At 48.8% G+C, this 23,801-nt stretch overlaps 2 protein-coding genes across 2 annotated transcripts; one reads left to right on the top strand and one right to left on the bottom strand.

Moving 5' to 3' along the window:
• Positions 1-234: 234 nt before the first annotated feature.
• On the top strand, positions 235-16,117 carry OPN1LW (opsin 1, long wave sensitive). Its single transcript, NM_001280862.1, has 6 exons — positions 235-372; positions 5,798-6,094; positions 8,510-8,678; positions 10,312-10,477; positions 11,488-11,727; positions 15,869-16,117. The coding sequence occupies exons 1-6, from the start codon at positions 261-263 to the stop codon at positions 15,977-15,979; spliced, it is 1,095 nt and encodes a 364-aa protein (NP_001267791.1). The 5' UTR covers positions 235-260; the 3' UTR covers positions 15,980-16,117.
• Positions 16,118-16,442: 325 nt separating this feature from the next.
• TEX28 (testis expressed 28) lies at positions 16,443-23,298 on the bottom strand. The gene is made up of 4 exons (XM_064278504.1): positions 23,275-23,298; positions 22,230-22,933; positions 17,524-17,659; positions 16,443-16,799 (listed from the first exon to the last, which is right to left on the bottom strand). Exons 1-4 carry the CDS (start codon positions 23,296-23,298, stop codon positions 16,443-16,445), a joined length of 1,221 nt encoding a protein of 406 aa, XP_064134574.1.
• Between the last annotated feature and the right edge of the window lie 503 nt (positions 23,299-23,801).

Genomic DNA, 23,801 nt, shown 5'->3' on the forward strand with positions numbered 1-23,801 from the left:
GCAAAGGATGCAGCAGCAAGCCCAGGCTCAGAGTTTGGTTCCCAGCCAATCCCTCTGAGCTGCCTTCACAGGCTCACCTTAGGAACCAGAGGCTGGGGTCGGGGAGGAGGAGGTCTAAGTCCAGGCCCAATTAAGAGATCAGAGGGTGAAGTGTTTGGGGAGCTTTTAAGGTGAGGAGGCCCTGGCTGATCCTGCAGGCTGGTATAAAGCGCCGTGACCCCCAGAGCTGGCGGGCGTCAGGGACAGGGCTGTCCGGAGCCATGGCCCAGCAGTGGGGCCCCCACAGGCTCACAGGTGCACGGCTGCAGGATGCCTCTGAGGACAGCACCCAGGCCAGCATCTTCGTTTACACCAATACCAACACTACCAGAGGTGAGTAAGCGCTGGAGGCTGGCTGAGCGGCCCCTCTGGGACACCAGGTCCCTCCCGCTCTGGGAGCCTCTTCTGCACATGCCCCAGCTTAGGCTTCCCTCTCAGCATTGATGGTGAGATGAATAGATTTTCCTTTCCAAATGTCAAAGTCCACCATGATCTTGAGTGTGCATTTTCAAACCACATGGGCTTCCCAAACCCTTTTGAGGAGCCCTGTCCCAGAAGAGTTCATTCATTCATTCTTTCTTTTATTCTGCTAGAGAGCGTGTCTACCTGGCCCTCATTGCCCAGGGAAAGGAGCTGGGTCTGGTTCATGTTTGCATCTCCTGTGGCCAAAAGGAGAAAAACGTGTAGCTCAGGAGGTTGGCGGACCGGCCAGGAAGTAATGCCCCTAGACACACAACCTAGGGAAGGGTCCTGGGGAGCCGGGAGGTGCCAGCAGCTGGGGAAAGGAGCAGCAGAAGACAAGTGACTTCTAAAACCTCAGGGCTGGAGGAGGCTTCCGGGAGGACAGAGCACCTTCTAGGGCAGCCCTCCCATCGAAAGTGGCCCTAGGGGACAGGGCTTAGGCCCAGCGACAACTGGCCACCTGGGAATGCTCACCAGCACAGCCTGACTTCTGCCCTGGGAGTGGCCCCATTGCCTGAGAGCCCTTCAGAGAGCAGAGGACAGGCCAGGGGTTCCGGAACTGGGCAGTATTCCTCAAGTGGTGATTAGCCAAATGCCCCCTTGCCCCACCCAAATGAATTGAGTAACATGCATTTTGTCTCAACTTGATTGTTTGTATCCCAGAATTTTCTCAGGCCCCCAAAGGCTTCTTCAATGGATAAGATTTCTTTAAAAAATCTTTTTTTAATTGAAGCGTCTATAAAAGTAGATTGAAGAGTGCAGTGACCCCACGGTACCCATCCCACAGCTTCTGCTTGTCCAGTCTTGTGCCATCTATAAACCCCACGGCCGTTGAGTCGATTATGACTCATAGTAACCCTACAGGACAGAGTAGAACTGCCCCATAGGGTTTCCAAGGAGCACCTGGTGGGTTCAAACTGCTGACTTTTTGGTTAGCAGCCGTAGCGCTTTACCACTACGCCACCAGGGCCACCTATAGATGGAAGCAAATCCAAGACATCACAGGACTCATCTGTGTATCTGCTGTATCATGCAGCGTGTGCTTCTAAAGAGAAGGCCTCTTTTTAATACGTAACCAGAGTGCCATTATACACCTAAAACTTTACCAATGGTTCCTTAATATCATCAAACATCCTTGTCAGCCTTCAAAGTTCCAGTTGTCTCCTAATGGCATACCTTTTTTTTTGTAATTAATTTTTATTAAGCTTCAAGTGAACATTTACCATTCCAATCAGTCGGTCACATGTAGGTTTACATACATCTTACTCCCTTCTCCCACTTGCTCTCCCCCTATTGAGTCAGCCCTTTCAGTCTCTCGTTTCGTGCCAATTTTACCATCTTCCCTCTCTCTCTATCTTCCCATCCCCCCTCCAGTCAAGAGTTGCCAACACACTCTCCAGTGTCCACCTGATTTAATTAGCTCACTCTTCATCAGCATCTCTCTCCCCCCGCCGCTGACCAGTCCTTTTCATGCCTGATGATTTGTCTTCGGGGATGGTTCCTGTCCTGTGCCATCAGAAGTTCTGGGGAGCATTGTCTCTGGGATTCCTCTAGTCGCAGTCATACCATTAGGTATGGTCTTTTCATGAGAATTTGGGGTCTGTATTCCACTGGTCTCCTGCTCCCTCAGGAGTTGTCTGTTGTGCTCCCTGACAGGGCAGACATCGATTGTGGCCAGGCACCAACTAGTTCTTCTGGTCTCAGGATAATGTAGGTCTCTGGTTCATGTGGCCCTTTCTGTCTCTTGGGTTCTTAGTTGTCGTGTGACCTTGGTGTTCTTCCTTTGCCTTCGCTCCAGGTGGGTTGAGACCAATTGATGTATCTTAGATGGCCGCTTGTTGGCATTTAGGACCCCAGGCGCCACAATTCAAAGTGGGATGGCATACCTTTTTTTCAGTTTGTTTGTTTGAGTCAGGGTGCAAATAAGGTCCACACATAGTGATTGCTTGGTATGCCTTTTAATTTTCTTTTTTTTTATCATAGTAAAATACATACAACAAAACATTTGCCACTTCAACAGTTTTTACATGTACGATTCAGTGACACTAGTTACGTTCGCCATGTTGTACAGCCGTCACCACTATCCGGTTTCAATTTTTTGCATCTCCCTTACCAGGAACTCAGTGCCTCTTAAGCGATACCTCCCGCTTCCATCCTCCCCGTGCCTGTTGTAGATATTTCATATAAGTGAGATCATACAACAGATGGCCTTTTGTGAGTGACTTATTTCATTCAGGAGCCCTGATGGTGCAGTGGTTAAGGGCTCAGCTGCTAACCAAAAGGTCGGCATTTTGAATCCCCAGCGGCTCCTTGGAAACACTATGGGGTGGTTCTACTGTGTCCTATAGGGTCACTACGAGTTGGAATCGACTCAACTGCAGTGGGTTTGGTTTTGGGTTTTGGTATTTCATTCAGCATCATGTTTTCAAGGTTCACCCATGTTGTAGCATGTATAGGACTTGATTTCTCTTTATGGCTGGGTAATAGTCCATTGTATGGATGGACCACAGTGTGTTTCTCCATCATCTGTTGACGGGTACTTAGGTTGTCCCTACTATTGTGAGCAGTGCTGCAGTGAATGTGGGTGAACAAGTAGTTCCCTATATTTCTTGTAATAACTTTGCCTGAGAGTTAATTTGGTCATTTCTTCACGAAATTAGTTCCTGAACTTTCTAGTTACCCTAATAGAGGCCCTTTTCAGTGGTCTCTGATGCTGAGCTGTCCTGCCCCCTCCTCACCATTGCATGGACTCTCTCTCTCCCCTTTGCTCCTCTTGTCCCTGTTCTGCCCAATTTGAACTCACTCAGTCATACCTTCCAGGTGCTCTGCCTGGCCAGTGTCGAGAGTTCATAGCATCTAGATTGTTCCAGTCCCTTGCAGACACCTGCAAGGCAGGATGTTCAAAACACCTCCCAGTTTTAGCTGTTCTTCTCAAATTCAGCAGCTGGACTTCCCGGGGAATATCTGCTAGCAAGGCCATCAGAGGCCCCATTCTTCCTTCTGCTCCCTTCTGCACAGAGACAGATACCACACAGGTCTTGAGTTGTCACTGGTCTGTCCCCGCCCACTCAGATTTTGACATTCATGAGTATGCTGTGTCATTTAGTGTTGTTGCAGGTATTGCTAGTGAGTTTTGGAAGCTCCCTGTGCATGGAAACACATGAAGTGCTCACACGGAGAGAAGCAGGGCTGAGTGATGGAGAGTCCTGAGGTGTCATCAGTGCTGTGGGGTCCAGTTATGCTGGAGGCAAGATTGACCCCGTCCTTCCTAGTCATTACATGCACAAGAAATCCCCATTTTTCTTAAGCTGGGTTTCTGTAATGAGCACCTGAAAATGTCCTAATAATCCAGGGTGATATTGTTGGTGTTTTTCTAGGCTCTGTGGGGTTTGGAACATGGCAGCGGGCATTGTGGTATGATGGTTGTAATCACTCCAGCTTCTCTGGTATGACTGGGAGTCTCATAACCCCTTTGAGTGTTTTGCCAAAATGATGGTGGTGACACTAGGATGGTGTGTTAGTCTCCTAATGTTACTGTAACAGAAATGCCATAACCGAGTGGCTTTAAAGAACATTTATTTTCTCACAGCTCTGGAGGCTAAGAACTCAAGTCAAGGTCTCAGCTGTGTCGATCGATGCCTTCCTTGTCGGTAGCCCTGGGCATTCCTCGGTTCCTCAGCAATCCTCACATGACATCTGTGCCCCTCCCCGTGTGTGCACCTCTGAGTCTAATCTGCTCTTTTTATAACTCAGAAGTGATTAGATTTAGAACCCACCTTATTCTGCTATGATCTGATTAACATAACAAAGCAAACCCTATTTCCAAACAGGATTACATCCGCAGGTATACAGGTTAAGATTCCAACACATACTTTGAGGGGACTCAATTTCATCCATAACAGATGGCTACTATAAGAAAAACAGAAAGTAACAAGTGTTGGTGAGGATGTGCAAAAATTGGAAAACTTCTGCACTGCTGGTGGAATGGTAAAATGGTGCAGCCGCTGTGGAAAAAATTTGGCAGTTCCTCAAAAAGCTAAACATAGATTTACCACATGACCCAGAAATTCCACTCCCAAGTATATTCCCAAAAGAACTGAAAACAGGAACACAAACAGATATTTGCACACCAGTGTTCATAGTAGCTCTATTCTTAATCACTCAAAAGTAGAAATAACCCAAGTTGTTTCAACAGATGAATCAATAAGCACAATGTGGCCTGTCCATACAATGGAATATACTCAGCCATAAAGAGAAATGAAGTTCTGATACACACTAAGACACGGATGAAAACATTATGTCGAGTGAAATAAGGCAGACATAAAAAAGCAAATATTGCATGACACCCCTTACATGAAATATCTAAAATAGGCGAATGCATGGAGACAGAAAGTAGATTAGCGGTTACCACGGGCTGGGGAGAGGGGGAGTGGGAAAACATTGCTGAAGGGGCACAGAGTTTCTGTGTAGGGTGATGAAAATGTTTTAGAAATAAATAGTGGTGATGACTGCAAAATAAGAAATGATAACGGTGTATTATAAGAAAGATGAGTTATTCCTTCACTCATTCATTCCCTTGCTGAGCACCTGTTGTGTGCTGGAGACTATATGTGACAACGAATCAGGCCCAGTTTCTGGTGAGGAGGAAAAGCCTGGTGTGCTGGTCACTCCCAGACGGGGGAGCACATGATGGAGAGGCACGGTGGCAAGCAGAAGGGTCGAGATGACTTTCAGCTGGGGCATCTAGCCAGGCTTCCAGAAGGCCAACACTTCTGAGCTGGGCTTTACAGCAGGAAAGGATTCGTCCATTGAAGGGAAGAGTACTCCAGGGACTGGGAGCGTGAGCAGAGATGCAACAACAAAAAGAAGCGGAGAGGGGATGGGAAAGAGCTGCAGAAAGCAGTGCTGGCAGGAAGCAGGGAGGGGGCAGGACGAGTCACTGTCACTCAGGGGTTTTGCCCCTGGGCACTGGGGGTGGGGAATCAGACCTCAGAGGTGACAACGAGTCTGGTTTGGCTAAGTCCTGGGGCCCTTGCTTGAGAGGCAGGATGGAGGGCTGGTTATCTAAGGTTGGGGGGGGACACTAGAGCTCATTTTAGGTGGAAGGGAAGAGCAGGTTGTGAAGGGGAGGCTGGCGGGCAGGAGGGAGAGTGGGGAAGGCTGAAGTGGGCGACACTGTTCTCGGCTCCTCACTCTTCTACCCAGACTGGTGAGTAGATTAGTCTGTCCCTGAATGTCCCCGTGGCCCACGCCCCATGACCCAGCCCTCTCTCTCCTCTGCACCTCTCGGCTCCAGGCCCCTTCGAAGGCCCCAATTACCACATCGCCCCACGGTGGGTGTACCACCTCACCAGTGCCTGGATGCTCTTCGTGGTCTTGGCCTCCGTCTTCACCAATGGGCTGGTGCTGGTGGCCACCATGAGGTTCAAGAAGCTGCGCCACCCTTTGAACTGGATCCTGGTGAACTTGGCAGTGGCTGACCTGGCAGAGACGGTCATCGCCAGCACCATCAGTGTGGTGAATCAGATCTATGGCTACTTCATCCTCGGCCACCCTCTGTGTGTCGTGGAAGGCTATACTGTCTCCCTCTGTGGTAAGAACTCTGGGTTCCCCCTACTCAGGGGAGACCCAGCCTTATGCATGTAGAAGAGACATTCCCAAGACTGCAGGGGAACTGGGCCAGAGAGGGTTTGCAGGCTGGGAGGCTCTGTCAGGGCAGCCAGTTTGAGGCCTTGGGGCTGGGGTGGGAGGAGACGGATACAGTGCCAGATGACCCCAGCACAGAGTGGGACGGAGGGCTCCCCAGGCAGAACTCCAGCCTGCGCTGGTAGGAGGGCTGAGGAGGCAGGACCTGGGTCTCTTGGGCTGGAGGTGAGGCAAGGAGCCCAGGGCTTCTACCCCAGGGGCCCAAGAGGAAGAGGACAGGCCGGCGGGACCTCGGAGAATGCTTCTAGAGAGCGGAGGGTTAGAGTTTGATATCCTGCCCAGGAGAAAGGGGTGCCAAGGGCTGGCAGATCCTCGTGCTTAGTGGCTCAGCCTTTCTCCAGCTGCCCTCCTATTTTTAAGGTTTCCCAGGGTCACCTGGTCACCACTCCTGTGTTCTTTAACTCCCACATCTGACTGGAATTTGTCTTATTGCAGCCTGAACTTACTTCCAATTCTGATTCCTAGGGGGTGGACAACAGACAGAAAGAGAAAGAGACATGTACATAGAGAGGCAACACGTGTAGGGGGGTTGGAGGGACATAGGCTGTTAGTCAGACCCAGGTTTGAATTACCGAAGGTGTGATCTCCAGCAAGTTACTCCTCCGCTTTTCCATCTGTAAAATGGGGACGCCAGTGTCCACCTCAGGTGGATGCTGAGCAGACTTAATGAGCTCATTGGACCCTCCCACAATATTACAAAGTAGGCATGAATATGACCTCTATTTGACAGGTCAGAAGACTGGGTGGGCCCCTTGACCTAACTGCTTGTCTCTCATTCACCAACCATGGCCCAGACGAAACAAGACACTTGCCTGAAGTCCCAGCACTCTCCCCAAAGTACAGAATGGGAGCACCCAAGGAAGATCGGGGGAGAAAGCCTGGCCCCCAAGTACAAGTGCTCCCGGAAGCTGGCGTGGCCTCAGCCACCACATGCCCCTCCCTGAGTGCCCCCGTGTCCCCCACTCCCACCTGTCTCTGGTCCTACCAAGGTCCCCAGCTACCCTTGGCCCCAGTTGGCAGCTTGTCCTTGGGTTGCTCTGGGACCACAGGCTCCCTGGGCCGTTGAGTGAAGCCACGGACCCCTTCTCGGAAGAACGTCAGTAAATGCACACTGCCATCCTCCAAGGCTACTATAATCCAGTTATCAAAACATTGAAAAGTCATTAAGAGTATTAGTACTAAAAGTATTTAGAAAAACGGGTAAAATTGCAATTTTTTATATATATTTTTATCACAATGAAAATAAAAGTATAAGCGACGCAATTCTTTACCAAAGTGTTAAATAACAGGATCTTAGCCAGTGGGCCTAGAACTACTGATATTTGAAAGTAGTGACGAACATTAGTGATATTTCAAAACGTCTGATCTGTGATTTCTACTGGTGACCAAGTCGAAGGTGCTGAGGTTAGGGCAAGCCAAGACGTCCTTCCCTCCATCCCACTTCACAGAGCCCCTGAATCTCATGCATAGACCCTCGAGCTCTAAGAAGAAGAGCAATTTCCAGAAGCCTAATGGAAAGTGTACCGGGGCCGGAAGAAGGGCACACAGGTTGACAACCGTGTTCCCTTTTGCTCCCAGTGGGGCCAACAGCTCCTTAGTATGGTCACACTGATCTGTATGTGGCCGTGAACAGTCCTGCTGATGACATCGCACGAATGGCTGGTGGCCAAGAGGGTGGCAAGCTGCAGAGCCAGCAGACTACCATGTTTCTTGTCTTCCTCCCTTCTTTATTCCTTCCTCCCCTCCCTTCCTTTCTTTGTCTTCTCTCTCTCTCTCTTTCTTCCTTCCTCCCTTGTAGTAGGGTTGTGGAGGTTGGGCTCAGTGTGTTCTGAATTCCCAGCTTCCAAATTTCACGACTTGATCAGTGAGAAACTCAGTGACCAAACCAGGGGCTCAGAGCTCCTGCTTCAGAGCAAAAACAATCCAGATTAAGAAGAAAGTAAGAAAGGGGGAGAGTACAAAAAATGGAGGAGGAGAACTAAGCCGGCTTAGGTCAGCGGGGAAGGGAGAGACAGGCCAAGTCAAAGAGGGATGAGGGAGCAAGGTGGTGGGGGGTGGGGGTCCAGGCACACAGGGGAAGAACCGGAAAGCAGATGTTACAGACAGTGGAGAAAGAGTCACCCCATTGACCAAGAGCCCAGGAGGGCTATCAGTTCCCCTGCCCACTGCAATTGCAAACATTTTTTTGAGAATGAAGTTTTTCAGGTGGGTGACCTTGGAGGCCGTCCTGCTGGTGGCCCTCCTGCCTTGAATTGGCTGTGCCCGAGTGCCTGTCACAAGCCCTGTCTGCTCTCTCCCATAGGGATCACGGGCCTCTGGTCGCTGGCCATCATTTCCTGGGAGAGATGGCTGGTGGTCTGCAAACCTTTTGGCAATGTCAGATTTGATGCCAAACTGGCCATTGCGGGTATTGCCTTCTCCTGGATCTGGGCTGCCATCTGGACAGCCCCTCCCATCTTTGGTTGGAGCAGGTAAGAGCACAGGTCCACCAGGGGGGCTTGTGGAGAGCTAAAAGTGAGGCTCGTGAATCCCTCTGTGGCCTCAGAAAGCATCACTTCCTGCATCCGGGCCCCTGCACCATGAGGGGACAGGCCCGACGCTGCCTGAGACCCCCTCCTCCAGCGTGTGATGTCCATGACTGCAAGCATCTAACTGGAAGATACAGATGGGGCACTCAGAGAAATGCAAGCTCAGCCCTCGGCCCCAGGCCTCTTTTTTGCGCACTCTGGGGGCCGCCTTTTGGAGGCTGCTTGAGTCGTAGGGACACCTAGGCCTGAAGGGCATGACCTCTGTGCCCCGGCCAGGCTGTCTCTTTGGGGAGAGACTCAAATGTCTGAAGCAGTGGTTCAGACACTTGAGAAGGGGTGGCAGGGTGAGGACAGTACATTTCACTTACACTGCAAGCTCTGCAAGTTCTCGCAGTGCTTGGAGAAGGGCTCCTCTTTCTTCAGGGAGTGCACATCATTCTGGGAAAGAGGCCTTGGGAAAGCGTGTCTTCCGTTCCCACCCTTCCCGGGGCATGTGTCCTTTTAAGGACACATGCTGGCATGCCGGTAGACTGTCCCAGTTAATTCCCCTGGCCATCCTGAGGAAACAGACGTGAGCCACCCAAGGTCACACAGGGCTGGGTCCCTGGCCTGTTTGACCCCAAAGCTTGTTCTCTCCAAACACTGCTTTTGGCACTAGCCAGAATCAAATCAAATCAAATCAAATCAAATCTCCCTCCTTACCGTTAGCCTCGTTTTACAGGTGAGGAAACCAAGGCCCAGAGAGGTGAGGTTCTGCAGCTGATAACTGGCCACCTGGCTTCAGAGTCTGTGCTTCTAGAACAGGAGGAGGGGCAATGCAGCTACCCCGGAGGAGCTCTGGGACTTGGAGAAAGGGTTTTTCTCAGGAGGTTTGAGGACAACTGCCAACCATGAGATGGTTGTAGTGAAAATGTGTCTTACTTTTGACCTCGTTTCCAGTCCTTACTGAGGTATGACAATGCTATTGGAAACTAGACCATGCATTCTAAATATAAGACGTGAAATAATCACTTAGAAGTCACAGATTGAACAAGGCTTTTTGGGGTACAGGCCAATGTCAATGTCCCTCCCAACTCCGGCCGTGGAGAAGGGGGCTCCATGGTTAAATTGAATTGTCTCCAGGAGCTGGGCTCCCCAGAACACTGCTCCCTTGCTCCCATGGACAAGGTCTAGAAGGGTGGGTCCTCAAAGAGTCTCAACAGTTAACATTCCACTTGAGTGGGAGAGACGGGCGGTTGCTGCCTAGTTGACTCCAGAAAAGAGACTCAGGCATTCATGGGTGTTCTTAGATGATCAGAGGAAAAAGGGCCTCACTCCTTTTTGTAGAGAGGGGATGTGACTATGGTGATGAAAATTACCCGGAACTGTTAAGTGGTGACATTTGTACAACAGCGTGACTGTACTAAATGTCCCTGATGAGAAGTTTCATGTTGTTTGCATTGTACCACAGTAAAAAAGAGGGGAAGTGAGACCTAAAAAGGGGCAAGGACTTACTAAACCCCACCCAGATCAGGGGCAGGCCTGGGCCAGAGCCCTCTGCCAGCTTCCTGCCCTGAGTCAGGACGCTTCTCTGCAGGTACTGGCCCCACGGCTTGAAGACTTCCTGTGGCCCTGACGTGTTCAGTGGCAGCTCATACCCCGGGGTACAGTCATACATGATCGTCCTCATGACCACGTGCTGCATCATTCCCCTCAGCATCATCGTGCTCTGCTACCTCCATGTGTGGCTGGCCATCCGAGCGGTAAGCCCCAGCCCAGGCCTTAACCGCTAAGCTGGGAGGGAGCCCCCCCCCCCCCGCCAAGTCCAGCTAAACCAGCCCGGTGAGCCTCAAGCAATTCCTTGAGATCCTCAGATAAGAGGATCCCACACCACAGAGAAAACATTAAGAGCTAAGGTGTTGATGAGGCAGTCTGTGGGGCCCTGTGCTGGGGCCCTGCTGCTGGCTGCACCCCCAACCCAGGCACCCTGGCCCTCACCCGCCCCAGAGGAGTCCAATACAAGGGCACTGCCTTCTGACCCAGGGCAGTGCTCCTTGGGGTGGCAAAGCCTCTTTTCCGGAGACTTTTGCCATGCAGGCCAGATCAGGCAAATGAAACCTGCAGAGGTGTATAGAGATGAAGGGTGTCCCGAGTGCTGGGCCTGTCACGAGGCCACTGAGGCAGGCCAAGGCGGGGCTTGAGTATGCCATTCACCACCCCCAGACGCACTCTCCCACTCCAGAAGCCCATCTAGGGCAAGAGAGGAAAGGGAGATTGGGCCCTAAGGATGCTGCCAGCTCCACACTCCCCTTGTGGCCCCTTTGTCACTCCCCTCCCCGTTTGGTGTTGGGGCACTGCTTACACAGGTGCTTTGGGGTGCCTTTCCCCAATCAGTTGCTGGTGCCTGCAGTCAGATCAGCACATGCTCCAAAAGCTAGAAATTGCTAGAAACCTCACTTCCTCACTGGAAGCCCCCCAAATTGCCTGGCCATCCTTGGCCAGGCCCAGCCGTGGCAGCTACCTGAAAGCCTAGAATGGCCCCAAGACCAGGCCCAGGGCTGGTGTGTCTGTCCGGGCAGGTGGCACACCAACTCAGGGTGTGAGCAGGCCACAGGCTGGCCCTTCTCCCCAAGAGTCCTTCTCCCTGGGTCACCTCTCACTGCCTGTCTGACTCACTGCTCAAGTCATAGCCATGCAGAGTCCCTTCACACACAGAGCTCTGGATGCCATCGCCAGTTCACTGTGGCTGAGCATGACTGTTTCTCTCCTCCAGGTGGCAAAGCAGCAGAAAGAATCTGAGTCCACCCAGAAGGCTGAGAAGGAGGTGACCCGCATGGTGGTAGTAATGATCCTTGCCTACTGCCTCTGCTGGGGGCCCTACACCTTCTTTGCATGCTTTGCTACTGCCCACCCTGGCTACGCCTTCCACCCTCTGATGGCAGCCTTGCCAGCCTACTTTGCCAAAAGTGCCACTATCTACAACCCCATCATCTATGTCTTCATGAACCGGCAGGTAGGTAACTCGATCAGCAGATCAAATTAGAAGTCTACCCTAGAATAGACCAATGATCGCTCCCACGTGGAATCACATCTCAGATGAAGAGCCCGCAGAAAAGCTGTGGGGCTGGCTGATAAGGACCCTCCAGGACAATGACTTCAAAGAGTTAAGCATGTGACCCAGATGCAGACATACGTTGATCCACTCGTTAGCAGTAGACTTCATTACACCCTTCTGGAATCCTTTTATACCTTCAGTTTGAGGGTAGTCATTTTTTGCCCTCAATGGTCTATGTGCCATGTACTCTTTCCTTGTTGGCCACAGAACTCTTGCCATCACGTGTCAGGCAATGCCCTAGAATGCAAACACCCTAGGATTTAGCCAACATGTCTACCTGTACCCTAGTTAGGCCTCTGTTGGTTTTATAGACTCAACTCTTCTCTAAACCTTCATTTTCCCATTTTAGAAGCTTAACTGCTTCTTACAAGCTCCAAAATGGGCCTTTCTCTGGCTGAGCTGACTCGACTCTGAGGAGTTTGTACATTAGTTCAAGGTTTTGCTAATGGCAGCCACCATTAGCTAGCACACTGGGCCCCAGCAGCAAACTGCCTATGATTCCCAGGTCCTCTTGGTAGGTTACAGGTGGCCACCCAAGGCTCATCCTCTTTTAAGTAAAAGTAGCTTTTCTTCCTTGACTCTACCATGTCCACTTCATTAAGGAACAGCTGAGATGTGACTTGATGGTGAGCAGGAAAGTCCATGGGTTAGAAATACCCTGCCCCGGACCACGCCTTTTGCCAGGCCCACCCATCCCTTGTGGGAAGCTCAAGCGCCAGCCCGGGGGCCTGCCCTTCCAACTGGCTCTTCTCTATCCCCTCGGGCTTGGCGCCTGGCTCACACAAAGGGCCTCAAGCCAGGTTTGTCTGCAGAGTTCATTAAGCATTTGTTCTTTCTGGAAACTGTTAAATATCAAATAGGATCAGTCCCACCATTGATTCCCGGGGACTGCATTGATGACACATTGATGCCCTAGCCTTTGTTCCTGCCAAATGCTGACTTTACTTGATTCTCTCCATTCTCCCCTTCCAGACAGATGTCTGCATTTCTGGACCTCTCCAGGTTTTCAAACTTTGCTTTCCCACTTTCCACATTGTTCTCTCTTTCTGCCGCATTCTGAGAAAAGTTAGTGGAAACTAAGCTCCATGAAGGCAGGGGATTTTGCTCTTTTTGTTCACTGCTGTATCCTCAGCACCCAGAGCACAGTATCTGGCACACGTTAGGTGCTTGATAGATTGATGTTGAATTAATTTGTTGGGAGAATTCCTCAGCCTTGTCTGCCAGCTCTTCAGGTGAATCCATTCTGCTGTTCAGACCACTTATGTTATTAATTTCAAAAGTTTTTTTTAAAACATTTTGACAACAGAGGGAGCCGGAGATTGTTAAGAATGTTGTTATTGTTGTTAGGTGGTGTCGAGTCGGTTCCGACTCATAGCAACCTATGTACAACAGAATGACACACTGCCCAATCCTATGCCATCCTCACAATCATTGTATGCTTGAGCCCATTGTTGCAGCCACTGTGTCAATCCATCTCCTTGAGGGTCTTCCTCTTTTTCTCTGACCCCTACTTTAGCAAGCATGATGTCCTTCTCCAGGGACTGATTCCTTCTGATAACATGTCCAAAGTATGTGAGACGAAGTCTCGCCATTCTTGCTTTTAAGGAGCATTCTTGTTGTACTTCTTCCAAGACAGATTTGTTCATTCTTTTGGCAGTCCGTGGTATATTCACTATTTTTTGTCAACAGCACAATTCAAAGGTGTCAATTCTTCATCAGGCTTCCTTATTCTTCGTCTAGGTTTCACATGCATATGAGATGACTGAAAACACCATGGCTTGGGTCAGGCATACCTTAGTCTTCAAGGTGACATCTTTGCTTTCCAACACTTTAAAGAGGTCTTTTGTAGCAAATTTGCCCAATGCAATGTGTCTTTTGATTTCTCGATTGCTGCTTCCATGGGTGTTGATTGTGGATCCGAGTAAAGTGAAATCATTGACAACTTCAGTTTTTCTCTGTTTATCATGATGTTGCTTATTAGTCCAGTTGTGAGGATTTTCATTTTCCTTATGTTGAGGTGTAATCCATACTGAAGGCTGTGGTCTTTGATCTTCATCAGTAAGGGCTTCAAGTTTTCTTCACTTTCAGCAAGCCAGGTAGTGTCATCTCTATAACGCAGGTTGTTAATGAGTCTTCCTCCAATCCTGATGCCAGGTTCTTCTTCATATAATCCAGCTTCTCGGATTATATGCTCAGCATACAGATTGACTAGGTATGGTGAAAGGATACAAGCCTGATGCACACCTTTCCTGACTTTAAACCACGCACTATCCCCCCCGCTTGTTCTGTTCAAACGACTGCATCTTGATCCATGTACAAGTTCCTCATGAGCAGAATTAAGTGTTCTGGAATTCCCATTCTTCCCAATGTTAGCCATAGTTTGTTATGATCCACACAGCTGAATGCCTTTGCGTAGTCAATAAAACACAGGTAAACCTCCTTCTGGCATTCTCTGATTTCAGCCAGGAACCATCTGACATCAGCAATGATATCCCTCGTTCCATGCGCTCTTCTGAATCCAGCTTGAATTTCTTGCAGTTTTCTGTCAATATACTCTTTGAATGATCTTCAGCAAAATTTCATCTGTGTGTGATATTAATGATAATTAATAATTTCTTCATTCAGCTGGATCACTTTTCTTTGGAATAGGCATAAATATGGACCTCTTCTAGTCGGTTGGCCAGGTAGCTGTCTTCCAAATTTCTTGGCATAGATGAGTGAGCACGTCCGACGCTGCATGCATTTGTTGAAACATCTCAATTGATATTCCGTCAATTCCTGAAGCCTTGTTTTTTGCCAATGCCTTCAGTGCAGCTTGGGCTTCTTCCTTCAATACCATTGGCTTCTGATCATATGCTACCTCCTGAAATGGTTGAATGTCGACAAATTCTTTTTGGTACAGTGACTCTGTGTATTCCTTCCATCTTCTTTTGATGCTTCCTGCATTGTTTAATATTTTCCCCATCATAGAACCCTTCAATACTGCAAGTCAAGGCTTGAATTTTTTCTTCAGTTCTTTCAGCTTGAGAAATGCCTAGCGTTTTCTTCCCTTTTGATTTTCTATCTCCAGGTCTTTGCACATATCATTATAATACTTTACTTTGTCTTCTTGTTAAAATCCTAAAAACCGAAACCAAACCGAGTGCCGTCGAGTCGATTCTGACTCATAGCGACCCTACAGGACAGAGTAGAACTGCCCCACAGTTTCCAAGCAGCGCCTCGCAGATTTGAACTGCCGACCCTTTGGTTAGCAGCCGTAGCACTTAACCACTATGCTACCAGGGTTTCCTTGTTAAGAATAGGTCTGGGATATTCAGGAAAAACCTCTGGTCTGGTTTCTCAAAGCATTGTGGTTGGTTCAGTGATGATACCAGACATAAGTTGAGAAAATATTAGTGCCCAGATGTCCTTAGGGGTCAGCCAGCAGAGAGCAAAACCCTCTTGGTAAGAGTCTCTTTTGGCTGAAGAGATGAGGCAGGTGGCTAGATTGTTGTTGACGTAGTCCTCACCTTTCCCCAAAATTGATGGAATAGAAATGCCTGAATTTCCTTCCAGACCTTCTGCAGATGGTCACTCAATGTGTGAGCCCCCATCATGCTTGGTCCCCATCAGCTGCTAAATTAAATGGATTAGATGACTGAGCCATAAAAAACAGACCATCTCTGAATGCAAGGAATAGCTTGCACCTTGCTCCCGTCTCTGTCTAGGCCTCTGAATGATGGAAGAGAAGGTCTGGGGTCATCAAGGTAACACTTAACAAATACCTTCCTAAGAATGCCACAAGCATTACCTGTTGTAGTTCTTAGTTGCCGTCAAGTTGGCTTCAATTCATGGCAACCATATGTATAACAGAACAAAATGTTGTCCAGTCCTGTGCCATCTTCATGATGGTTGGTATGTTTGTGTCCATTGTTGTGGCTATTGGGTCAACCCATCTCATTGAGGATTTCTCTCATTTTCTTTCACCCTCTGGACATTACCTTTTTCCTAACATACTGACCCATCCTACTCTGCTGACTAATGCTTTCTGTCCTTCCAGTTTCGGAACTGCATCTTGCAGCTTTTTGGAAAGAAGGTGGATGATAGTTCTGAACTCTCTAGTGCCTCTAAAACGGAGGCCTCATCTGTCTCTTCAGTGTCACCCGCATGAGTCTCCAGGCAACAAAGAGTTCTGTCTCCTACAGGAAAAAAATAACCCCCGTCCCAGCCATCAGGGCTTTGGCCCCCACTCTTCCCCCCTTCTCCTCCACCCCTGGGAAATAAATGAAGTTTGTCTTTGCCTCCCCCACTCCAAACAACATCACAAAGATGGCCAAGGCCATTTGGGGCACCTTTTTAGCCTCTGAGTATTCAGCCATTTGGTCTTGAAAGGGAGGACAGAGGATAAAAAGGAAAGGACCAAGGACCTCTGCACTCCGTAGATGTTAATCTTTTCCAGCGTTTGTTTCTACAGGTGATATTGAAGGATTGTGGAGGATCAAAGTGCGAGGCAGCTGGGCGTCTGCGAAAATCTCACCAGGCTCATGGTTATGGACTCAGGAGGGAGGGCTGAAGACAGTCTATCTTTGGAGGGCTCACTGGATGCCCTTGACACCCAGGAAGGGGAAGGGAGCTTATGTTTCCTCTGAGAGAGGCTTGGGGTCCTTGGCATAGAGTCTCCACTTAGAGGTGACCCAGGCCTGCCAGCTGGTGGTGGGGATGGCATGCCGCTTCTGCCAGGCCAGCATCCCCAGTCCTATCAGCACAAGGGAGGTGCATGTGCGCAGGCGCGTCTTGACAAGGAGCCAGGGGCAGGCACACACGGTGGAGATGAAGGCCAAGAGGATGGTGGCCAAGGTGAGGAGTATGCTAATGAACTTGAACAGGAACTCCTGTGGACGGCTTCTGAGCTTCTCCACCATCTCCACTTGGGCCACTTGCTGGAGAGTTTCAAGCTTAGCTATCCGGCTCTTGAAAGTCTCCATGACTTCCTGCAGGTGACAAACACACACATACTCTGGTGTCAGAATGAACCTATGGCCGTTTTGGTGAGTTCCTAAGGGATGCCCTGGAAACATTGTTGAGTCGACTATTTTAAGAGGAAAATCAAGAAATTATAGCACATCCAGAGAAGAGGAAGAAACCTGCTTCTAAGGGCCCCATCTTGGGACCCTTTGACTCAGCCTCACTCTCACAGCCAGGTTCTCACTGAGAACCTGGCTGTGAAACAGCCAGCCAAGGACAGGGTATGGAAGAGAGTGAGTCTAACTCATTGACACGGAGGAGGGAGGGACTGCTTCACCACGTGCTTAGTGACCCATGGCCTGAGGCAGCGGTTCTCAAAGGGTGGTCCCCAGGCACTTGTTAGGCCTCACTCCAGATCTACTGAGTCCAAGATCTGGGCTGGGCCCAGTGATCCACCTTTTAGCCAGCCCTCCAGGTAGTTCTGAGGCAGCCTCGAGTGTGAGAACTACCCTCCTGTTACCAAATAAGCCAGGCTGGTTCGTGGGACGTGGAACATGGGCATAAAGATTGGACACCGCTAGTTCTGAGATCCATGAATACGTTGTCCTTGAACCCTGTAGAAGGGGACAGTTGGGGATGCCCCTTTCCTTTGAGCGGGGGCTACCAGAATTCATTACAAACGATTGGCCCCACATTCTTTTCACTGTCCCTGTCTTGTCAACCCCCACCCCCACCCCTGGAGGTTCTCACCCATATTTCCTTGGCTCTCTCATAGGACAGGTAGGCCAATTTCTCTTCAGTGCAGGCTAGATTCTGTTTGAGGCAGTACATCTCATCCAGGTACCCCTGCAGGTGGTCATTTACCTGCTCTTCGATCAACTCTTGTCTTGGGAGCAAAGGAGAAAGGAATACTCCCTCAGTCATTTGCCCAGAGCTTGTGCTGACGGTGAGCCTTCCTACACTCAGACAAGAGACTCACATTCGCCTTCCTCCTCTCCAAATTCCAGTCAAAACTTACCTTCTCTTCCAGGTCTTCCTGGGAACAGCCTAAACACATGTCATTCACACACACGTACAGCCCTATATTCACATATCTTATACTTACTTTTTTGTAACAGCTTTACAAAAATGGCTCTAGACTAGAAATAGTAGAAATTCAAATCTAAGCTGTGTACACTATTGTATCCCATATATACCCCCAGTACCTGTGTTTGGCATGTAGTAGTTACTCCATGAAAATCTGTTGAGTATAGGGATTGAGCAGTCACAAAAGGCCACATATTGTATGATTACATGAAATATCCAGAATAGGCAAAGCCATAGAGACAGAAAACAGACTAGTGGTTGCCAGGGACTGGGTGGAGGGGGAGATAGGGAGTGGCTGCTAATGGGTGTGGGGTCTCCTTTTGGGGGCGATGAAAATGCTCTGAAATTAGATAGTGGTGATGGTTGTACAACTCAGTGAATATACTAAACACCACTGAACTGTATACTTTGAAAGCGTGAATTTTATGGTATGTGAATTATATCTCAATAAAGCTGTTATAAAAAAAGGGATGGTGGTAATGGTTGCACAACTTAGTAATTTACTTTAAATCATTGAAATGAATATTTTCAATGGTGCGTTTTATGGTACGTAAATTATCTCTCAATAAAAAGAAAAACCCATTGCCGTTAAGTCGATTCCGACTCAAGGTGACCCTATAGGACAGAGTAGAACTGCCCCATAGGGTTTCCAAGGAGCACCTGGTGGATTCGAAATGCCGACCTTTTGGTTAGCAGCTGTAGTGCTTAACCACTACACCACCAGGGTTTCCTATATCTCAATAGAGCTGTTAAAACACACACACAAATAAAAATATCACTCTATGTTGTCCATGGCTAGATACATAAGCACAAAAGTATAAAAACATGCACAGGAATGATAAACGCCAAATTGAAGAGAGTGAAGAGAGCAAAAGAATATTTGTATGAAAATAAGGTTGGGAAGTGGTGATGAGTGTCAACTGAATCTTTTAAAGTTTTATTTCTTAAAAAAAAGATTTGAAGAGTGAGCTACTTGTATCAGGTGGACACTTGAGACTGTGTTGGCATCTCCTGTCTGGAGGGGAGATAGGAGGGTAGAGAGGGTTAGAAACTGGCAAAATTGTCACAAAAGGAGAGACTGGAAGGAGGGAGCGTGCTGACTCATTAGGGGGAGACTAAGTGGGAGTATGGAGTAAGGTGTATATAAGCTTATATGTGACAGATTGACTTGTAAACGTTCACTTAAAGCTCAATAAAAATTATTAAAAGAAAAGATTTAAAGCAAATATGGCAAATTTTAAGGTTTGAGTAAGCTGGGGTGGGTATACAGGTGTCGTATACCTTGTGTTTGAAATATTTTGTGAATAAAAACTTTTAAAGTCCCTCCTTTGGGCATGGTAAAGGGCAGACCAGAAGGACAGAGGCCAGGCGGCTGAGAGGAGGTCCTAGCTCCAGCCTTCAGGGAAGAGCTGAGGTGGTGACAGTGATGCTGAAGAAGAGGAAAGGTACCTGAGAGCAACGCAGAAGAGAACGCTGCGGCCTGATGCCCTGTGGCTTTCGGAGATAGAGGCAAAGGTTGGGGTTGAGGTTGGTTGCTGACTCCTGGCTGGACAATCGTGCAAACAGCGGTGCCACTCACAGAGCTGGGGCTATAAGGGGTAGGCTTTTGAGGAAACCCTGTGTGGTTGATTTGGTCGTGCTCCCAGGACTTGAGCGACACCCACAGGGAGTAGATCTCCAGTAGGCAACTAAGAAGCTGAACGTTCCCTTGTTGAAAGCCAATTCATCAAAAGCCAGTTCGTAACAGCATTTTAAGTAATATTCCATCTGTCTCTGGCCCAGATCCCCATTAAGAAGAGAGTCAGCCAACAACTTGGTCTAGGCTACAGCCCACTGAGAGGGGGAGATGGCAGGGTGTCCACCCTGACCATAGACTCCTCATTACTATCTTATTTACATGAAGGATCTAGCCACAAAAATACTCAAGATATTAACTATGTTCAAGTATATATTCATGAATATATTCTTCATGAATAGGAATAGCCAATGAATAGATTCTTTGTTAATGCATTTATAAGAATACAGTCATATGTGCTTGAAAAGGCTCTTGTAGAAGAAGGCCTGAATACACACCACTTTCATACGGGGACTCTCTCAGTCTCCCCTCCTCTCTGCCACCCAGTCTCCTTGTAGAGGGCTGACTCCCCTCCCCATCTCTTCCCTGGGCAAGGACTTCTCTCTGCCCAGCTCCTACAATCACAGAGGCAAATGGAACACCCTGGAAAATGCTCTTTGGAAGACACAATGAAAACCAGTCAGCCCAAATGGCAGCAAATCTTCCAAAGCTGTGAAGACCACCCACTCCAATACAAACTGTCTTAAACATTATCATTTTTCCAAGAGAGCATATTCTTAATTGATCATTTCTGAGAATTGGCTTTTGGAAAATTGAGGTAGAAGCTACTGGTCTGCAACTTGGAGGAAAAGTCCAAGATAGAGAAATGGATGTAGGAGCAACCAAGTAGTGTGTGTATAGTGAGTTCAAGTGGGGTGGGGGGCAACATCACCCTCAGCAACACACAAAGTGAGGGACCCTGGGGAGTGGGGGGAAGTGCCAGGGAAGTAGAAGAGAAGGAATAGCCAAAGTGGAAGGAAACTCACCAGAACGGTGGGTTGCCTGGGAGCCAAAGTCAGGAAGCGTTTGAAGAAGGTAGAATGGTAAACACATCAAATATTATCGGACAATCAAATAAGGAAAAGAAGGCAGAGTGTTGAAGAAAAAAAAAGTGCCACAAAATCCCATGTACCCTTCACTTAATATAACAAGTTGGTTTCTCACTGGGTGTTTTCCCCATCTATGAAGTGAGCATCTGAACACGCCACGAGAAAAACGCTACGTGCTCCTCGTTTTCACTGTTCTTACCTCAAATTATCTGCAGCCCTTTCCTCATTTCTCCTAGCAAACTTGCGCTCTGTGGGTCTGCTTTTTTGCTTATAACATACATTAGTCGGGACAGACCAACTACTATAATAAAGTACTGGAAAACCTCCGAAGCCCCACACAGTACAAGAGAGAGGAAGGGGGTGTCCTGCTCCCCTGCAGTTACTTCAGTGGAAAGGTTCTGACTTATGAAGGGCTAAGAGTTTCCCCAAGGAAAACAGTTTTGTCCTGTGCAATATGGAAACGTATGCGGAGATTCGGACCTGTTACCACATTCTGTTCTTGCTTATATAAACCTGACCCTGGAAATGTTCCCAAGATTTTAGGTTGCGTTGTCATGTCCCGTGAAAAAAAAACTCCCCAAAAAACCTGGGCTTCTGTTGGGTTATCTAGAGAATGTGTGGCCCAGTAATGCACTTTAATCGCCCTTTCTGTCTTTGCAAGCAGTGCAAGTGCTGCTAAGAGCTCCCTGGGAGAACAAAAGAGAGATTCCCACTCTACTCTTCGCCCACATACATGTAGGTACTGAAGAGATCGCAGAGTTCTGATTTTCAGAAAAATGCTGACTCTAGTCTCACGGAAACGAGCAGCTCCGTCCTTTGTAAGGTCATTTTAGGAATTAGAGTCCCAGTAAGTACCAGGCCTGGGATCAAGGAGGGTGCCCAGAGAAGGGTCCAAATGGGAATGCAGGGAAGCCTTTTGAAATCTTCTGGCTGGATTTTTTCCCTGCTGCTGGGCCCTAACCTTGTCTTCAACAGAAAATCAAATCGATCCACTGCACAATGGAGAGAAGGAGTTCACCGAGAGGCAGGCATTTTCTGAATATCTGATACCTGATCTTGTGCCCTGATGGTGCAGTGGTTAAGGGCTTGGCTGGTAACCAAAAGGTCAACAGTTCGAATCCCCAGCTGCTCCTTGGAAACCCTATGGGGCAGTTCTACTCCGACCTATAAGGTCACTATGTGTTGGAATCAACTCAACGGCAACAAGTTGGGTTTTTTGTTTTGTTTTTTTTCTTTTTTGGTTTGATCTTGTGCCTGATCTTAGCTATAAAGCCAGGTGAAGAGAGCCCGAATCGGGCCAGTGAGGCCACACCAGTCCACAGTCCAGCCATGGCTGAGCCAGCAAGGATGGCAGGAGGGCTCCTCAGTGAATGAGGGTGTCTGCTAGACTCCAAATGCTACCACCACTGCACCATGAAGTCAGAGACGACAACCTCTGGGTGCCACGCCCCTGCCTGCACCCAGAAGGACCAGCCTGGCCTTGTCGCCAACAGAGCACATAAGAACCATGTGAGGAAGAACCATAGGAGGAAGCCCACCCACCTCACCTGTGGCCCAAATCAATATCTCATCAACAGACCTTTGATCCCCACCTGCCTCTCCCAGCTCTTTCCCAGGCTTCCTTTCACCATCCCACAGCCAGCCTTCCTTCGTGGTGGGCTCTGGCCAGCTCCCATGCCCAGAGCCCGGGGGAGGGGAGGCCTCACCTGCATGTCTTCTCCTGCAAGGCCTCCAGCAACAGCTGCAGGTCAGCCTGATACTTCTCCTTTAGGCCCTCACAGGACACCTGGAGGCTGAGATGCAGCTTCTTGACCTCCGTCAGCTCCTCCTTCATCTTCTGCACAAGCAGGTCATGCTGCTGTACTGTTCGCTTCGTCTCAGCGAACTTGCCCAGAGTGAAGTGCCTGGTAACCTCGGACAGGTTGCTGGCCAGGCCGTCTTTCCTGCCTGACTTGGGGGTCTCCAAAAATGGAGCCCTCTCACTCAGCTGCTCACAATTGTCTAGGCTGCTTTCAGCCTTCAGCACTAAGCCCTTCGCCCGGCAGCACTCCTCCAGCTCCTGCAGCTGCTGGTGATACTGGCGGAGCCTTCGCTCTATCTGGGCGATCGTGGCTGAGACACGCTGGTTCACTTTCTCGAAGGCCTGCCGAATGTGTGGCGCCTGGTGCCGGTCGGCTTTGAACACCAGCTTGAGGTAGCCTACAGTGTTCTTATCCCGGCTGGCCTTCTCCACCCGCAGCTGCTCTGAGAGGTAGAGAATGCGGTGCCTGACACTTTCCTGCAGGTTCCGAGCTAGCTCCCCACCGGAGAGGCTGGAGTGGCCGCTGGGGCCGTCTTCACTGGGTGACAGGGACCTGCATGACGGAACGCTGGAGGGGAGAGTTGCGCTTTGGCTCTTCGGGTGTTCTGCCTGCAGTGGGAAACAAGAAATTGTCAAGTGAGTGCTTTCATGAGCTGCAAATGTAAGAGATTTGGGCACGTTATGGCTTCATTCTATTAAGAGACATGTATGTATGTGTGTCCATTTACATAGGTTCTTGGATCTCTCCCCTATTTTCTCTTCTAAGATTTATCAATTGTGGGTCTCATTTTATAAAGAGCTATTGCTGCAAAGTATAGAATAAATTCATTCACCCTAACCAACACAGCTGGCTGTATTGCTACTCCTGGGGAGATCAGAGAGGTAGGCAGGGGTATTTGCACTCTAACAAGTCTGTTCATTCATCCAGTACATATTTACTGAGTGCCTACCACATGGTACAGAGACAGGTACATTCCTTGTTCTCATAGAGTTGATAGGCCAGGGTGGAGCATTCTATAGTAAGAATGAATCCCTCATGGTGAGCATTGCCTTCAAACTAGAGCCCAGTTCAAATCCTGGCTCTACCACTATGTGGCCATTGGCAAGTTAATCCACCTCTCTGAGTCTCATATTTCTCATCTCTAAGAAAAATGAACTGGAACACTGTGAACCAGGGGTGGAGTGGAGGGTGATGAGCTAGGAGAGGTTAAGCGGGGCCAGATCAGGTGGAGCCTCTGTCCTGTTTCTTCTTTGAAACTGTCAGCACCTTCATGACAGTTTGAGATCTGAAAATCTCCCAGTGGCAAGTCAGAAGTGATTATATTGTAATGCACATCTTGGTTCTGTGTACTTTATTGCACGCCAATTATACCTCAACGAAAAAAACACAATACGATACCCCTACACAACCACCAGATTGGCAAAAGTTAGACTAACAAGAATAAGTGTCGGCAAGATTATGAAGTAGTAGCGACTC

This window comes from Loxodonta africana, chromosome X (assembly GCF_030014295.1).
Source record: "Loxodonta africana isolate mLoxAfr1 chromosome X, mLoxAfr1.hap2, whole genome shotgun sequence".
Classification (NCBI taxonomy): Eukaryota; Metazoa; Chordata; class Mammalia; order Proboscidea; family Elephantidae; genus Loxodonta; species Loxodonta africana.

What these genes read in the sequence shown, in the direction of transcription:
- OPN1LW (NM_001280862.1), top strand. Translation starts at nt 261, where the DNA reads ATGGCCCAGCAGTGGGGCCCCCACAGGCTCACAGGTGCACGGCTGCAG. An exon ending in CTATACTGTCTCCCTCTGTG is followed by an intron (nt 6,095 to 8,509) that starts GTAAGAACTCTG and finishes TCTCTCCCATAG; the next exon opens with GGATCACGGGCCTCTGGTCG. An exon ending in ATGTCTTCATGAACCGGCAG is followed by an intron (nt 11,728 to 15,868) that starts GTAGGTAACTCG and finishes CTGTCCTTCCAG; the next exon opens with TTTCGGAACTGCATCTTGCA.
- TEX28 (XM_064278504.1), bottom strand. Translation starts at nt 23,298, where the DNA reads ATGTACCTGTCTCTGTACCATGTG. An exon ending in TTGCAGGAGAAGACATGCAG is followed by an intron (nt 17,660 to 22,229) that starts GTGAGGCCTCCC and finishes TTTGCTCCCAAG; the next exon opens with ACAAGAGTTGATCGAAGAGC. An exon ending in AGAGAGCCAAGGAAATATGG is followed by an intron (nt 16,800 to 17,523) that starts GTGAGAACCTCC and finishes TGTCACCTGCAG; the next exon opens with GAAGTCATGGAGACTTTCAA.